Here is an 18,640-nt window from a genome sequence, read left to right on the forward strand (position 1 = left end):
GTAAATTGAAGTTCTTTATTTCCCCCTACTTTGGATTGGTAATACTTTTCCCTCCCGTTATTGAATCCTGGACTTTATCAACTTTAATTTCCAGTGTGATCTTTGAGTAGTATTCAGAACTCCAAAAATGGGTTCCCTGTGGTTCCTTGTCATTCTAAGGATTGAGGATGTATAATATTAGTAATAATTCAAATACTTATTGCTTTGTTATTCCCTTATCTGTATGCCATTTGATTTTGGACCATCATTAAAAGAGACCCGTCTTTCTGTTCCTTTTCTTAAAGGCTATCTAATTGAATGGCATGGGCTCTTTTCCTAAAAGATGATTCATAATTTCCTAATGTATTGTTGTGTGAGGTTCAGAACTGCCACTATCTGTGGTGTCTGAGGACTAGTACCTACATTTCTGAATGACTTTGATGAGGTGAACCAGTTTGATGATTGTGGAGATAGAAAGGGAAAAAAATTTAGCTTTACATTATGAGGTACAATAAGATTTCAATGTTGAACATTTGTAGTGGAGATCCATGCATTTGTGATCTCCATTAGGACTTTAAGCTGATTATAATGTCTACATGTATTTTGTATGTATGGAAAAAGGAAATTTCTCATTGAAGCTGACTTGACAAATATTTCTCTTAAAAATTGTTTGCAGCATCAGTGCCAGCAGTAGTTCCCAAGGGCTATCTCAGCCATCTACCCAGACGACCCAGTATCTGAGAGCCGACACACCCAATAATGCAACTCCTATTACCAGTAAGAGTTAATTTAATTCTAAACGTGATGTGATTACTAAAGTGGTCTGTGGTCTGTCTGTCAGAGGTACTGCATAGTTAGTTACTTATGGGAGGTGTGTACCATACTATATACATAGTATCTAACACATGCAGAAGGCTTGATCTTCAACTTTTGCTTTCTAGAACACTGAAACATTCTAAAATTGGAGGATTAAAAATAAAATTTAAGTTTAATTGCTAGATTTAATTTTGCAGATATTTCCATAGACTAATTATATTAAAAGGACTACTAAATCGCTTCTGTATAAATCCAGAAGGAAGGTTTTCAGGTAATTAGAAAGAATAAGCCATTGAGCTACATGGAGACAGAGACTTGGATTTTAATGAATTGTTTGATGGTCTTACCGGCTGTGGTAAGGACTTTTACATTGTTTTCTAATCATGATAGGATGCCAGCTGCCATCAGCATTGAGAGCATGGGATCTGATTTTCTATTTTTTGAACAGGATTTTAATGAAAGTTTTTACACTTTAACATGTGGCTGTTTAGGGGGAAATAATCATTCCTGGAGTATCATTTAGGCATAATGAAGAACGTTAGGATAGACGGTGGGTTGTAAGTCAGGGCTGCACTCAGTGATGCTATTGATTAGATTCTTGTTGGCAATTAATGTTACTTTCCTTGGGCTGACATTTACTCTTTAATAAACTAATACTGAGAAGTTCTGTTCTTCACCCAGTGCCCTGTTGATGTCTTTCAATACTGTTCCCATTATAAAGAACAAGAATTCTTTGGAGAAAAGGATAATTCCAGGACTGGGTCAGGAATGTACGAGATAAACCTGGGACATGTTGCTGAACCAAAAATCAAGGAAGCTGGTCCCCAAAATGGAACAATTTGAGCATCTAAAGAATAATGACAGCAATGGGTTTTAACATAAACTGTGGAAAAATCCATGAGTCTGTAATGATACTTTTTTTAAAAAATTGATCCTGATGAGAGGTAACTGAGGCACTCTGACATCTGGCTGCATGAACTGTTTCAGAGTAACCAGATAGTGCTGGTGAATGAGGCGAAATATTTCTTTACAGAAGAGTCCCAGCTAGTAAATAGGGAGGGAATGGTAGAATTAGAAAATCACATTTAACCCCTAATAAAATATTTGATTCAGGAGAAGATCTTTAATGTTTAAAACCTTGTGAACAAAGGGAAATGGGAACTTTACCATTTGGGGGATCAGGCTGTCACGGCCTGAATCCACTACGGAAAGAGCAAGCATCCCAAAAAGGAGAACTAGGTATTCTGCATTCCTAGATGTGAGGCACCACCCATGCAGCATTCTTGTTTGCCCATCTTCCTCCAACCGTTAGTCTGTAACCTGGATCGAATCAAGGCTGTAGAACTGATTTACAGTTTACAAGAAATACAGGGATAGAGGAACAGGTTAAGTGATATTTGAGGAAGTGGATGCCAGATATCCTCCAGGATAATTGACCTGGTTTCTTTAATAAGACAGTGGCAAGAAGAAGAAAAGCGCACTCTAGGTTAAAAGAAATTTAAAAGAAATAACAGCAGTTTATCATCACCAACAACAAAAGAAAATATATGCTCTTCAGAAAAGATGTGAAAGTAGTCCAGATACTATTCAGCATAATACATCAATGCTTTTAATGTTTAGATGTCAGGCTTTGCTCATTAGAGTCAATTCGTGATTGTGGATACAACCATAAAGAGGTAGATAATTCAATTATTATATATGCTAAAAGAAAAATGCTTTTTTAAAAAAGTCAGTGAAAATACATTTATTTATTAAAACACTTTTTTACCATCAATAAGAAATTTTCTTGTTTTTGTGGATATTACCTTAAGTAGATAGATAATTCATTTATTATATATGATAAAAACAAACATTTTAAAAACTCAATGGAAATACATTTGTTTATAAGTAAAAAAAGAGAAAGGCGCAGAAAAAAATATTTGAAGACATAATGACCAGAATTTTCCAAAACATAGCAGACCACAGATTCAAGAAACTCAAGAGAACTCCAAGAGGGAATAAACATACAAATGCACACCTAGACATAGCTTGATCAAACTATTGATCACTGGAATCAGGTGTTGCCTGCAGAATCCATCCATTATGAAATCTCCCAAACCCTTTTATGTAGTCCTTTCAGCAGCTATTGTTGATTATTGTTTAGGTCTTAATTCTTCAGGGATTTTTCTTCCCGATATCTACCAAAGCAAATAAATCATTAGAAATAGCATTCCAATTCCCCCTTCCTAACATGAGATTTTCCAATTTTTCTAATTTTTTAAATGAAAATTTTAATTTATGGTTAGAAATTTTGTTGTTGCTCTCATCGTATTAAAAATGGGAGTTAAGGGAACTGAAAAACAGATATCAACCTCACAGTGGTATGACTAGGTTCTATGAATATCAGAATGATTAAATTAATTATATATCTTGTTAGAAAAGATATTTTTATAAACATCTCTTCATTTGAAAAATTCTTTTTTAAAGAGACTATATTAGAAAATCTTTTGGGAGAGAAACAGTCTATTAAGAGGGATTAAATTAAATTCCATGAATCAAAGCTTGTTTCACTTGGCCGAAAGGCACTTGAAGTGGTGGTAATGTAATATTACCTTTAGTGTTTATTTTTAATTCTGCTTTTTAAGATTTTGGCGTAGGTGGAAAAGTGTTTCTTTAAAATTTAATATAACCCTTATAAGTAATTTCTCCCTGTTCATGTGTGCTTTTTCTCCTTTAATGGTTCTTAACATTCATTCATTCCCATGACTTTAGTCGTGAGGTTCTAACTGAACTAGTTGACCCTGATGCCATAATAAGGGTATTTATATTTCTTGGTTTGGCTTTGTTGGCTCCTCAGGTTATCCTACCTTGCGGATAGAGAAGAACGACCTGAGAAGTGTCACTCTTTTGGAGGCCAAAGCTAAGGTGAAGGATATAGCAATATCCAGGGAGAGGATAACTCTAAAAGATGTACTCCAAGAAGGTATTTATTATCTCAAAGGTTTCCAAGGAAGATTTAATGTTAATGCTATAAAAATTTTTTGTTTCAAATTTTAAGAATTTCATGTCATTTTGTGTATAAGGATAGAAAGCAGTGCACAATTTATTTCCTTTATAAAACTGATTTTCATTTTCCCTGTCTTTAGATCTTTAATTAGCGTTAATACAGCTTTGGTACAATTCTTGATTTTCCAGTATATTAAAGCATATTTTTAGTGTTTGTTACCTTTGAAGTATATTTCCTATTTAGTTCTTGTTTAAAGATGATCACTACTTAGCAGGCTTCTTCAAAATGCTCTAAGTAATGTTCTCTGTGACAGACAGTGTGGAGTCTCGCAGAAGGAGCACACGTGGGCTTTGGAGTTACACCTAAGTTACAGTCTCAGTCCCACGATTTAGTATCTGTGTGAAGTCGGCAGTATCACTTAATGTCTTGTATGTCCAGTTTCCTCTACTCTAGACTACTTATGAAGATTAGATGAAATGAACTAATTAAATGACTGAATTAGCACATTAAATGAACTAATACATGACAGGTGTTTGGTAGAACCCAGGACCCTTCCTCTACCTACTTGCTGGTCCTTGCTTTCTTTTTTGAGTTTTAGGGTATTGACTGGGGAGATGCTGAAAGAAGAAGACAGACATTAATAAAATATTTCATTCAGCTTTTTAAGTAGTTAGAGATCTACTTTTTTCTCCCTTCCATAATTTCACTAGGAATGTTTTGATGCACACGAGCCATCTGAATTCATGTTTTGGTTGGGTTGCTTGTAGGTCAATCACAGCTGAGTGAGGGGCTTGACCTGTCCCCAGCAGCAACTGGAAATTAACAGAATTGTCTGCTTTTCAGTGTATGTGGATAGTCCATTTCCTTCCTTTGTCTTTGCTCTGAGGTTAAGCCTTGACAGTTCTAAGTGCCGCTGTGGACTCCCCATCACTGAGCTGCAGCGCTCTTAGCTGTGTCGTTAGTTTCCTTGGGGTAATTCAGAAAGAATTCTGAGGTACTTGTGAGAAATTTCTAAAAGCAAGATATTTCACAGTTACAAAGAACTTCTAACAGTCATTAAAAAACAAAGATTTGGGTCTTAATCTAGGCCTGGAGTAATATTGTTCACTTATGTTCTTGTTATGTTTGTTTAAAGTTACATTGTGCCAGCAAGTTTTGTACTTAGAATTTTATGAAGCTTATTATCTGATCTCATTAATTATTATTTTTTATTTTAGGTACTTTTGGGCGTATTTTCCATGGGATTTTAGTAGACGAAAAAGATCCAAATAAAGAAAAACAAACATTTGTAAAAACAGTTAAAGGTAGGAATTTTCCCCCTATATGATTTCCATAATGCTTTCCTGCTTAGGTGGCTCATGCTAGCAAAATTCTGCCTCACGTTCTCAGTGTGTGCCACACCTTGAAATCAGTCCATGTTAATTTAGCTCATAGGAGGCTTTTTAGGAGATTTGGTTCTTCTCATTAAGGTATAAACAAATAGAAGTTTGATAAATTAAGACATTAAACATTTAGTAAATATTGTTCAGGCTTCTAGTTAAATTATATCAACTTGACTTCATTGTTGCTACATCTAATATTGTGTTTTTCCTACATTAAAATTCTCTGCTTTTTTCTTCTTAACATTGTTATTAGTTTTCCCTCCTCTCTGCAAACCCCCATTACTGAGGACTATAAAGAAAAAAAAAACGACCTCCATGTCCACTGTGTCTTATGTGAATAGCCACTGTTTATACCTTCCTCTTACCGGCCCCCTTTGTATTTTGCTAGTATACACAATACTGCAGAAAATATCCATGTGTGTATTTCTTGGTGTACCTTTGCAGGTATAGCAGTAGGTAGAATTGCTTCCCCAAGCGGTGTTTACATTTAAAATTTGGATAGATATTACCAGATTGTTTTCTAGAAGGTAGCACTAGTTTTATTTTTCATGAACAGAATTTTTCATAAACCTACTTTCGTATATGTACCTTTTGGAGAAAGGTGTATACCTAATTTTTCACTTACGGATATATATAAATTTTTCAGTTAGCCATTCCCTATCAAAATACACTAGAATATTATTTATATATGGCTTATTACCTATTAGTGGTAAATTAGTAAGATCTTTTAAAACATTAGAATTTTAATTATTTATAATTGATGATTGTAAAAGCTGAAATGATTCTTAAACTGCCTACATGTAGTAATTTATAGGGTGCTTAATGTCTGCCAGTATCTGGCATAAATTGAGGTGATAAGATACTAATTTTGGAAAAACAAGTTTAGCATTTCGAAAACAGATTGAGGGCAAAATTAAATTCAGTTTCATGAGTAGGAGGTGACAGTCTTATGAAGTTAATTTATAAGAACTTGTTTCTAAATTTACTTAAAGGAATTCATGGAAAGCATGAAGGATTTATGTTTCTAAAAATTTGGGTTGTACTCATCTACCGTGTTTCCCCGAAAATAAGACCTAGCCAGACCATCTAATGCGGCTTTTGGAGCAAAAATTAATACAAGCCCTGGTCTTAATATAATATATAGTATGATATGATATGAAATGAAATGATATGATATGATATATGATATAATACCGGGCATAACATAATATAATACCGGGTCTTATATTAATTTTTGCTCCAAAAGACGCATAAGACTCCAAAAGTCTTATTTTCGGGGAAACACGGTATTTAAGTTAGGTCCCTTTTCCTGACTAACTTTGAAGGATATTGTATATATTACTCTTTACAAATGTAAACTTGAACCTTAAGTTGAATAACCACTGCCTTTGGGTGTACATCCCCATTTTCTAAAGGAAACATTTCTCCTTAATTCTAATGTTTCTTCTGGGGTTTGTAAAAATTCTATGGACTATTTAGAATTGGGCTATTATTAATTCTGAATGAATCTTAAACTAACAAAGGAGATTTCTGCATAGAATTGGATTGAAGGTTGGAAGAGGGGAAAGAAGGAAATAATAGTGATAAGAAAACACAATGTGGATACTGGACTGTTTCACGAGATAAGATTTCTCTTTCCGTATACACTTGAATTGTACTCACTTGCTTGTTTCTACTTCTTACCTCTGTAATTATAATGTTCTCTTTGAGCCAGACGGAAACAAGAGAAAGCACAGTGAGTTCTTACCCAAAACATGGTCATGGTTTGCTTGGGAAACAGAGGAAGTGCATGACCATAGTCCTTGCCTCTGAATTGTTAGAGTACTCCACATGATATCTCTCAGATTTATTCTTTTGGAATGTTATTTTTATTCTTTTCATTGAAGCTACATAGAGCTGAGAAAGTTCTTTTCACAAATCTGTGTGCTTCGTTGCGTGCTATACATTTAGAAGTGCAGTTTAAAGTGCAAAAAAAGTATGCTTTTAAACGATCATTGTCTTTGCTCTTAGACATAAGCAGAAAATTGGAGTTTGGCTTCTTAAAAATTTCGTAATTTTGCACAGATACTTAATAGATATTCCAGTATAAATTTTCAGAGATGGAAATTAGGAATCTGAATTTCAAAGAAAGAATATTGTGACATTGAATTCCATAAAATAAATGAATTAGTTGAAGGTTATTGGTATTGAGTTCTTATTTTCTTTACTAGCTAAATTTTTGTAACTTGGGAATTATTTTATCATTTTGTTCTTTTTTGTAACTTTTAGAATGTAAATTATTTTATAGTATTCTTTTCAAATGTATATATCTTGATACCTTTCAGGTATTTAAAATTAAAAGACTAGGACTAGACTGGGAAAGGAATCCAGGAAAATGATGTTTTCCTTACTAAATGGATAAGGTTATTTTTTCTCCAATTTAAAGTTTTCTTAGATCATCATCCAGTTTGTGTCTTGTTCTGAATAGAACATGCTTATCAAAGTTAAGGACTTGAAAAATATTATGCATAAAATGACACATTATGAAATTACCTTTGTTTTACTTGAATCTCTGTACCAGTTGATGGGGAGGTAAACTCTTAACAACTGGATGCGGACCTCCAACTATTAACTAGTTTTCAGTCCTAAAAAGGTCCTACCAGCCCCTAAACAGTCCTGGCTATAATTTTGTTAAAAATTATTTTGATTACAGAAATAGTAATAAAAGCACATTGCACCATTTACTAAATGATCCTAAATGTTAAACAGTTTTTAGACAACTAGAGTTTATTCCACTAGACGTTGGTTGAAGCATCTTTTCCAAAGAAGTACCAAGTATTTCAAGTCCTTTGCTCTTTGTGCACCCATTTGACATTCCTACAAAAGTCTTAACTAAGTAAAGCTGTCTGGAAGGGGACCCTAAGCAAGTAGTGCGAGAGGGAGTGGTTCCATCGTTTAGAGCTGGAAGTAAATGAAATTTGTGATTTCTTAGCTTTGACAGCTCCACTTCTAAGGAGTGAATGTGATTTGTAATCATAGTGCCTGAGTTCAGTGGTGTGCATTTTACTGTTCAACATTTTACTAGGTAGAGAGCTAGGATGTGGAATTTTTGTCTTTTCCTCCCTCTTACTGCATTGATCAGAAGCTTTAAAATTATTATTACTATTTTATTGTTGACAAATTGGTTTCTTTGAAAGTATTTTTAAGGATACACTATACTCTAAATTTTGTTTTTGATATCTACAAATCATTTTTAAAAAACTTGACACTAATTTTTTAATTTTGTAATGAAATGTACTATTTATATAGTAGAAACATTTTTTTTAAACACTGGAGAAATGCCTCTTCATTTTTTTTCTCTTTCTGATTTGTATGAGCTCTTTAAAGGAGGAAGACAGAAAGGAAATTAGCCCTGTATGTCTATAGATATTTTTCCAGTCTGTTATTACTTTCTATCCTTTGTTTATGTAACCTTACTTAATTTCTAATTTTTATGTAGTCAGATTTCTCCTTAATGTCTTCAGTTAATGTTGATGTATTCAATGAGATACTACCTACTACAGTATAATTTTAGGCTAGACCTATTTAGATTTACCTGTGACTTACAGTGAAAATTTACCTTATATTCTGAGGTAACTATATACTCACACCAGAAAATATCAACGTCATATATAGTATTATCATTCAAGACAATGTCTTTTTCTTTATATAGATCAAGCTTCTGAAGTTCAGGTGACAATGATGCTCACTGAAAGTTGTAAGCTGCGAGGTCTTCATCACAGGTGAGGATAAGCCACCAGCATTTAAGTGTTAACTTGGTAACATTGTATGTTAACATTTTTAGTTTAAGAACATCCTGATGTATTTTAAATTGAAAGCTTTTTGGAATAGCTTTATTTTTTTTCTGAATATAAAAGTGAAATGCATATGCATTGCATAAAATTTAAAAACACAGTAAACTGTAAAGAGCATGTAAGCCCACATCTGGATAATCATAACTCAGCGTTCGAGAAAGAGTTTATACATATTTATGTGCATATTTCCCTTTAAAAAATAGGATAATGATATGCATGTGCTAAAAAAATTTGTGAAATATTTGCACGTAGAGAAGACTAAAGACAAGAATAATAAACATGAATAAATCCACCTCCTAAATTCAATGTTAGAACATTTTTCCATTTTTGTTTTATGTGTGTACATATATGTGTATCTAAATGGGACATCTCAACACTTTCAATGCATTTCCAGTATGCATTTAAAAAAAAAAAGATATTTTTTTCTATATGATCACAATACTATTACTATCTTTAACAGGGTTAACATTCTTCTTGATATAACAAAACAATGTATCTAACTTTTCATGTCAGTAACTATAAATTCATGTCCACATTTCAAAAAAACTACATAGTGGGCCAGCCTGGTGGCTCAGGTGGTTGGAGCTCCGTGCTCCTAACTCCCAAGGCTGCCAGTTCGATTCCCACATGAGCCAGTGGGCTCTCAACCACAAGGTTGCCAGTTTAAATTTCTCGCAAGGGATGGTGGGCTCTGCCCCCTGCAACTAATGATTGAATACGGTACCTTGAGCTGAGCTGCCACTGAGCTTCCGGATGGCTCAGTTGGTTAGAGCGCGTCCTCTCAAACACAAGGTTGCCAGTTCGATTTCCCACAAGGGATGGTGGGTTGCGCCCCCTACAACTAGCAATGGCAACTGGACCTGGAGCTAAGCTGTGCCCTCCACAACTAAGACTAAAAGGACAACAACTTGAAACTGAACGGCACCCTCCACAACTAAGACTGAAAGGACAACAACTTGGAAAATATCCTGGAAAAATACACACTGTTTCCCAATAAAGTCCTGTTCCCCTTCCCCAATAAAATCTTAAAAAAACAAAAAAACAAAAAAACACACTACATAGTAGTTAATTGAATGGATGCGCTACATTTTATTTAACCCATATTTTATGGTTAGGTCATAGTATGATTTTTAAAAAGATACGTGTAGTTCTATATGAAGAGATTTTTTTAAAAAGCTTGATTATCAATCCTCTTCACAGAGCTATAACAAAAATTTCTCCCTTCTAACCCAAAAGGTGATTAAATACAGTGTGTAGCAGTATCAATATTGGGCCAACATGGTTGTTGTTGCAGCACTGTGTAGAGTTAGCTTAATTTGTGGCCTGAAAATTTGGTCACACATGTTTAAAAAATGGAACAGTGACCATCCGTATTGGAAGATATTTATAGATTTATGAAAAAAAAAACAGCGAAACATACAGGAGGCATCCTGCCTTTTAATTTCTCCGTACTTTGAGCAGTAACTTGAGTTTTACTAAAAAATGACTACACAGAATTTTATTTTTGAATTTTGTGTATTGTGTTATATTATTCCTGGTCTTATAAGATGTTATATAAGATGTTATATAAGACCCAGTCTTATAGTAATTTTTGCTCCGAAAGACACTGATTGCCCGCTAGGTCTTCTTATTTTCGGGGAAACACGGTACTAGTATGTAATGTTAACGTAGTACTTAGGTACTTAGCTACTATTTTTACACTGATAAAAGGTCTGCACCACTTCGGCACAGAATTAGGGGCAGGGATAAATGTAGACAGAGCCAGGATTTTCCCAAGAAGCAGTTTCATATTCACTGTTAACCCAAAGAGTCTTTGGCTGAAAAAAAAGTTCAGAGCAAGCATTTGCAGTATTTTCTCTTGCGGCTTTAAGCGCTAGGGTTTTCCAGCATCCTACCAGGATGAATTAGCAGCCCCAGTACTGTTAGATGATGGAATGAAGTGACATGCTGAATTGGGTTATTTTGATACTGGACATTCAGTGATTGGGGAAAGTCTTTTAAAGACAGATCATGGTTAATTGTTCTTATTTGGCTATAAAGCGATACCAGGACTCCTAGTTTTTAATGAGCAAAAAACGTCAGTATGTGGAAAGTATGTTGTTATTTCCACTCACTCAGTTTTAAGGGGTCTAGGACCTACCACCATTTCTTGTTGACCCCTGATGGCTAGACTACTCTCAGTTGTGTTTATGCATTTGTTTGTCCATTCATTCTAGTGAAGTACCCGTTTTGTACTTGGAACTCTAGGCATGAGGGATAAAAATGAAATAATGATCTTCAGTGATTATATAGAATTTATCAAGGAAACTAAATACACTTAGCAAGAAATGACACCTTGTTTTAGATTTTACTTTTTTAAACTAATTAATGTAATTCCACAGGTAAAACATGTTTACTTCATGGTTTAACATTCTATTATTAAGACTTGTAAAGTGTTGAAATATTTTAAGGCGTTTTGAAATTGTTTTCACTCCTTGTTTCCACTGGAATTTGTGAGAATAATTTTTATTATAAATTACAATAGCTGTATAAATAAAAAATGCCCATCAATCTATTTTAGTTACATCAGAAGTGCTTCATATCAAAGTATTCTTAAGCTATTTCCACTGGTAGTTTAATTCTCCATTGGCCCCCGGTACCTGCTGGCAGGCTCTTCTGCTGAAAGTTCACCGCTCTGACTGCAGGTTCTCCCACACTCGGCAGGACTGATAAGTCCCCACAGAATCTATCTTCTTCTACCTTCTTCTCTGTAGCACCTGCTTCTGCTCTCACCCACTCTTCTTGTAGATCCCAGACCTTCCTTTTTATCCTCCCTTTATAAAATGGGCAGAATGAAGAGCAGCCATTTGTACTTTGAAACATTTTCATGCATCTTGTTACCTTTCCCAGAGGGATTTTAATCCTTTGATGATAGAGTGAACAATTTGATCTCATCTAACAAACTTACTGTGCCTGGAGAAAATGCCTTAAAGTCTGCTCGGTGAATTTTAGTCACGAGGGAAGGAGCAGAGAAGTAATTTTGGGGTGGTGGTAAAGAGATCGGGCAGCTCTTCGCATTACCCCTGAAACTGTGGTATGCTCATTTAATCCTGAGTGCAGTCATTTTAGTGTGAAAAGAGGTGCTGTCCTCTCTTCTGTACTCCCTCCTGCTCCCCTGGGAGGGAATGTCCAGTTGTCCCAGGGCAAGCGTAAGGATTTTAGAATTAGATAAAGATTTGAACTTTTTTCTTTGTGTACTTGCTATTTGTCCTTGACAGATGACCTAACCTCTCTCTCTTTCCTCATGGGTTTCCTGTAAAGTAGGACTAATCGCTGCCACTTGTAGGCTATAAAGCTGAGGTTACATCATATAGGTTTACCTCATTTTCCCTGATAGTAGCTCCTGCACAGCTTAAAGGGAGCCCGCAGCTTTCCCTTGTGCACTGTTAGGCCAGAATTATGGGACGGTCATTTAAAAGAGGTACATGCTCAATTGAGACATTTTAGGAAATACAGAAAAACAAGGTAGACCACTCAAAGACAACAGTACTTAACTCTTGGCATATTTCTAGGCAAAGGTTTTTGTGATTTTTTTTTTTGTTTGTTTTTTTTCTCTCCATATCTGTAATTGCCCTGCAAACATATGAATTTTATATCTTGCATTCCTATAAAATGGATTTTTACTCATATTCTCCAAACATCTTCTTTGTGACCATTTAATTGATACCTACTTTCCTACTGTTTTTAGGTGAACTCTTTACTTCCTTTTGGACTTTTAAGTTGTTTGCAACTTTTTGCTATTAATGTTTCATTAACTGCCCTTGTTCATGTAGCTAACCGCCCCCCAACATCCTTAGAAGCAGAATATGCTAAGTTAAGGAATACAGATGTTTTTAAGGCTATGTTATTTATGTGTTTATCAAATACTTATTAAATGCTTGTTTTCTGTGGTACAGAGGAATTTTCAGCTTAGTGGGGAAGAGAGGTAATTATGTAACAAGTTACATAACCTTGGGAAAAGTAAAGTTATTTCCAGATACCAATAGAAGAGGTGCCATTAGGCAATAGGATGAAATGTATGTATGTGCACCATAAAAATTTAAAAAGGAACAAAATTGTTTATCATATGCATAGCTTTATTTGCACATCATAGCAAAATTTTATGGTTTGTAGGATTCCCATGTTAGAGGTATGGAATCTAAGGCCAAGAGAGATGATCTCAGAGAGTAAATGGTAAATTTAGGATTTAGAAGTCAGATTCTAAATCCCATTTGACCAGCTAAGGACTTCTTGACTTTTGTGTCAATTTTAGCCTCTTAGAGGCCTTAATTATATTCTTGTCCACAGTCTGTATTTGGGGCTCTTTTTTTAAGTGTGATGATGGACAAAGTGGGATATTATCATAACATGCTCATGGTCATTTATTTTTTATTTTTTTATTTGTTTTTGTTGTGCGGGGGACCCTGCTCGCTCCGCCATTTGTCATGCGAGGCAGCCTGCAGGGCCTCTAGTCCCGCCCCCCACATAAGAACACAGGATGTGGCTAGGCCAAAAAGGAACACCCACGGAGCCATAGGTAGGAGAGTCATACCACTATAGAGTCTCGCTGGCGGCTCTGTAGTCACACGACCTGCAACCTGCTGTCCGCTTCTCTGCCTGCCAACCCACCCACTGACTCGACTCTCGACTCCCGACTCCAAGCAGCGCAGCCACAGCAGTTATATCAGTGGCTAATTGGCTAACTGGTTACAGCTGATGGTCAGTTAGCCATAGCTGACGGCCATCTACTATCTGAGCCAGCACCTTTCCGCATGAGGCCGAGAGCCTGGAAACTGCTCTCTGGGACTCTGTCCCCACAGTTTTTTTAAACTTTTATTTATTTTAAGCATGTTTTTCCAGGACCCATCAGCTCCAAGTCAAGTAGTTTCAATCTAGTTGTGGAGGGCGCAGCTCACAGTGACCCATGTGGGGATCGAACTGGCAACCTTGTTGTTAAGAGCAGGGCGCTTTAACCAACTGAGCTAACCGCCCCGGTCAAGTCATTTTTTTTAGCTGTCTCTGGTTATTCTTTAGAATAAAGATTTAGTATAGCTAGAGTGCCTCTTCAGAGAATCTAGTCCATAGGAAACAAAAAAAAAAGTTTGTAACTTTTCCCTATTAAGAAAGTACATACGTGGGAGCTGTTAAAGTCTAGTTTAAAAGAGCATTTATAATTTAACATTTTTAATGATAATCGTGTTTTTAAGTGTGTTTGAGATTTTCTTGTTTTATTTTAGGTCATCTTTGTTGTTTTTTTATTAAAAAGATGCCCCTATGGTTTTAGATTTCACTTGTCTTTGTCCTGATTTCTTATTATTTTATAGAAATCTGCTTCCTATTACCCATGTGTGTATAGAAGAAGGAGAAAAGCCCATGGTGATACTGCCATACATGAACTGGGGGAATCTTAAATTGTTTTTACGGCAGTGCAAATTAGTAGAGGCTAATAATCCTCAGGTGAGAAAACTTTGCCCAAATGCCAATTATTTACCGGTAGCTTCTGATAATTATCTTTGAAAGCAGGTATTAACATTCTGAAATAGAAACTGTTTAAAGGCCTGCAGAAAGAAAGTGAACCGGAAGATATTTATAACCTGTTGGTTGGGAGGAAGGTGGTTTATGGCTCCTGTCTGAAGGCTTACACGTTGCTGAAGTTTTCCCTTGTGTATCCATTGTGCATTTATTCATAACCATCTCAAACCCTCTAACACCATCTCAGCCATTTTTCTGAGAACTCTTTGAAGGCACTTGTATTAGATCTCCCTTCTAGGAGTGGGAACAGACCCATTTGGCTCACAGTGTACCAAAAGCTGGTGATGACTGGAGGGTATATATTTAATATGTTGGCTGTAAGATGTCAGTCACCTAAGAGCTTCTTTCTCTTCATTGCTTGTGCACATAGCATTGCGCATTTGGTTAGATTCCAAACACATTTTGATGGTGGTAGCGGTAAAGCCCAGTGGGTGTTTTGTTCCCGCTATACCCTATAGCCCCATTAAGTTGGTTTTAGGACTTACAATAATTTACTTACTAGAGTTGCCAGGAGAAGATGGATTCAAAGGCTGAATTGAGTATTTGGCTTAATGAGTGTGATATGCTTTGTAAATTGACAGGATTAAAGGCAGGGTTTCCAACAGGTGGTTGGAGGCTGAGGCCTACTGACATCACCTAGGGAAGAATTTCATCCCTAAGCCCACAATACTGGCGTACGTGCTCCAGAGGAGCTGTCAGTAGAGAGAGCTGTAGACTTATCTTATTTTGGAAATGGTCCCCAGGGGATAATCTCCTAATAAAAACTATTTTAAAAGGAAAGAACTAGTTATTGAGTAATAAGCATTTGAAATATTACCTTGTGAATTCTACATTGAGCAAGTATTTATGAGCAGCTACTGCATGTGCTCGATGTTGGGGAGATATACCTCACAGATGAGAGAAGTAAATGGTAATTACAGAATGAGAAGGACTATAGAAGAGACAAGTAGAGGGAGCTATGGGAACATATTCATAGCCCAAAATAGCTTTTTAACACTCACTGTGTAGGTATAAAGAAGTATTTCGGGATGGAGTGGGATTGTGGAATGAAATAAGCAACTGCCATAATTTTTATGCTGACTGCATTGTCCTTTTTGTTACCACAGGCAATTTCTCAACAAGACCTGGTACATATGGCTGTTCAGATTGCCTGTGGAATGAGCTATCTGGCCAGGAGGGAAGTCATCCACAAAGATCTGGCGGCTAGGAACTGTGTGTAGGTGCCATGGGCTCATCATTGTCATTTGCTGTTTAGGGCTCCCTTCCCTGTATTTGGGGTTTTTTCCAGGAGTCACAGTGGGAATTGTGTTGTATTTAAGAGTGACCATCATCTATAATTTTAATCATATTCTGATTGCATTTGATGTTGCTATCTACTTTTTAGCATTGATGACACACTTCAAGTTAAGATCACAGACAACGCCCTCTCCAGAGACTTGTTCCCCATGGACTATCACTGTCTCGGGGACAATGAAAACAGGCCAGTTCGATGGATGGCTCTGGAAAGTCTGGTTAATAATGAGTTCTCCAGCGCTAGTGATGTGGTAAGTACCGGGACCCCCGGATTGCAACAAATGGAAATGAGGCTTTGTCTTTAAATGATAATTTTTTTAACATCTAGTAACTATTCCCTGAAAGTTTTCATTGAGGAAGCAAGTATAGTTAGCTCCTAGTCATCCAGTTTGTGGGGAGAAGCTGTGACCTCAACCATGGTCCATCTGTGTGTAGTCTCATTTTATCCTCATAATAACGCGCTGAGAGGGGACACTGTTAACGCTATGACGTAGGTAGACACTATTATCCCAGTTTTAAAGGTGATGATATGGAGGCTTAGGTTGCAGTATTTGATTATTTTTCTAAGAATGACCAAGTGGTTGCCAGATCATAAAGATTTATTGTTTAAATTTATTTATGACCTCTTCTAAGAATTATGGCCTGTGTAATTTATAATTCCCCAAATGTCACTCTCTTCCCTTTTGTCAGTTTCTGGGTGGTTCTGCCCATTTGAACAGATCATATAATGGGATCCTTTATCCTAAGTGATGTCTAATTTCAGAAGTCACATATACTTGTGGGTATTTTGCAAGCATTTTTAATTGTTTTTAATTTCTGTTCCCCGTTAGTCTGATCTTGCTTGCTGTACTTTATTATTATTGTAGCTGAATATTTAGAGACTGGTTAAATGTCCGCTGATAAGGTCCCCCTGTATAATCAATCATTCAGTGATACCTGATAGTATTAACATATAGACTCTTACACAGTAATTTGCTTTTAAGTTACAACTTTAAAAATTAGGCTACTATATTATTATATCTGGTATCTCTACATATTTATAATATAGAGTTATCCTTTTACTTCTAAGTTTGTATGCCTATGGCTTACTCTTTTCATACACTCTTTCCCTCAGTGTATTAATGTCCTGTGGCTGTTGTAACAAATTATAACCTTGGAGGTTTAAAACAAGAGAGATTTATTCTCTCCTTTGTTGAGTTCTGGAAGCCAACTGTTTGAGATCAAGATGTAGGCAGGGCTGTGCTTCCTCCAGAGGCTCTAAAAGGGAAACCTTCCTTGCCTCTTTCAGCTTGGTGACTGTCGGCGTTTCTTGGCTTGTGGCCGCATCTCTCCCTGCTCCATATTTGTATCACCTCCTCCTCCACTTGTGTTTGTTTGCCTCTCTCTTATAGTGATGATAAGGTTGCATTTAGGACTCACCTACTTAATCCAGGATAAGCTTCTGTTCACAAGGCCCTTAACTTAATCCCATCTTTCTCCATAAGGTAACATCTGCAAGTTTCAGGGATTCGAATGTAGACATATTTGAGGGGCCAGCATTCAACTTACTACACTCAGTAATTGAAATGATTTAAGATTTCCTTGTTGAAAAACCAATATCTTAATTTAACATCCTTGAAATGAGAATGTTTTGAAAAGGAGAGAAACCCTCTCTTGTTAATTAAAATCTAATGACATTTATTTTTCTTTCTCAGAAGCAAGGTTAGCTATCTGATATATTGTGCCTTTTTTACATACCAAATGTCTTGATCAAATGTGTTCACTGATGTGGATGAACAATTTACTTACGTTGTTTTTTTAACTTTTTTTGTGAATTAAGGTATTTTATTGTGTATATCTTCAAAATATTTTGTTTTACATTAATTTAAAATCAACCACTTTGAAAAAAAAATCTGACACTTCTGTCAGATGGACAGAGTAAACGTGAGTGTCTATGAGAAGGGATGCTTTGCTTCACAAGGAGCTGCAGAGATTCATAGTGGACTGGAAGCTCTTCATGTTGCTGCAGCCTTTCCCAGCCAGAGGCATGGAGTTTGTAGAGGATGGGTGGGGAGTGGGGGAAATACATCCAGACTCTTAGGTACCGAGGGCTCAGCCTGTATAGCAGCGGGAACTAGGCCGAGTCTGTTTTTTTCAGAACTTTGACAATAAAATTAAACTTCTCTAACATTAATGTCAAGAAATTAAAATTTCAAGTAAAACAAGTCAAATGTGCAACGCAACTTACACAATTTTAGTGGTTATCTAAAGAAAACCTGAGATTTAGGGACAGGTTGCTGTTTTGTTTTTTATTTTTCACAAATGAAAAAGAAAGCAGAATTTGATTTTAGGCCAGCACACTGCTGCTGTACTGAGTGACAGTAAGGACCAATTGTACTGTTTGATAAGGTGCTTATTTTTAAATTTGCCAAATCTTTATTCAGAAGTTCTGGTGTGTAGCTGGAATTCTTTACCAGTTTCTACATTAAGCAAAGCTGTTTTCATAGGGGAAAAAGGGGTTTAACTTTGGTTTTAGAATGTAGTTTTAAAACACAGTATCAGTGGAATTAGAGCTGCATGGTTTTCAGATCCACCCTTTCAGTAGAAGAGCCTACACCTGAACATTTTTGAATGTAGAAAAGTAAAAGAAACTTTCCTCAGTAATTTCTTTGCAAATCGCATTCCATAGTTGATTTAAAAGATTAATTCTCTCATCTCTTTGGGATACTAATATTTTTTTCAATGGTTGACTTAAAATATTTATGATTTTGTTACTCATTGAAATAAATAGCATAGTTGCTTTAGCAGAAATGTGGTGGCAG

General features: G+C 35.9%; 1 protein-coding gene across 4 annotated transcripts in view; it reads left to right on the plus strand.

The window, feature by feature from the left end:
- Positions 1 to 18,640, plus strand: part of RYK (receptor like tyrosine kinase) — a gene marked incomplete at its 5' end in the record, with an annotated part of 114,165 nt that overhangs the window by 47,792 nt on the left and 47,733 nt on the right. For 2 of the 4 annotated variants that reach the window (XM_081073202.1, XM_081073200.1), the window contains 7 exons: positions 656 to 756; positions 3,623 to 3,757; positions 4,999 to 5,085; positions 8,855 to 8,924; positions 14,339 to 14,471; positions 15,653 to 15,762; positions 15,931 to 16,090. In XM_081073202.1, coding sequence (XP_080929328.1) covers positions 656 to 756; positions 3,623 to 3,757; positions 4,999 to 5,085; positions 8,855 to 8,924; positions 14,339 to 14,471; positions 15,653 to 15,762; positions 15,931 to 16,090 — 796 coding nt within the window. The remainder of the gene's footprint in view (positions 1 to 655; positions 757 to 3,622; positions 3,758 to 4,998; positions 5,086 to 8,854; positions 8,925 to 14,338; positions 14,472 to 15,652; positions 15,763 to 15,930; positions 16,091 to 18,640) is intronic. The other 2 variants (XM_081073201.1, XM_081073203.1) reach the window with 1 other exon arrangement.

The sequence above is a fragment of the Rhinolophus hipposideros genome (assembly GCF_964194185.1).
Source record: "Rhinolophus hipposideros genome assembly, chromosome: 14".
NCBI lineage: Eukaryota > Metazoa > Chordata > Mammalia > Chiroptera > Rhinolophidae > Rhinolophus > Rhinolophus hipposideros.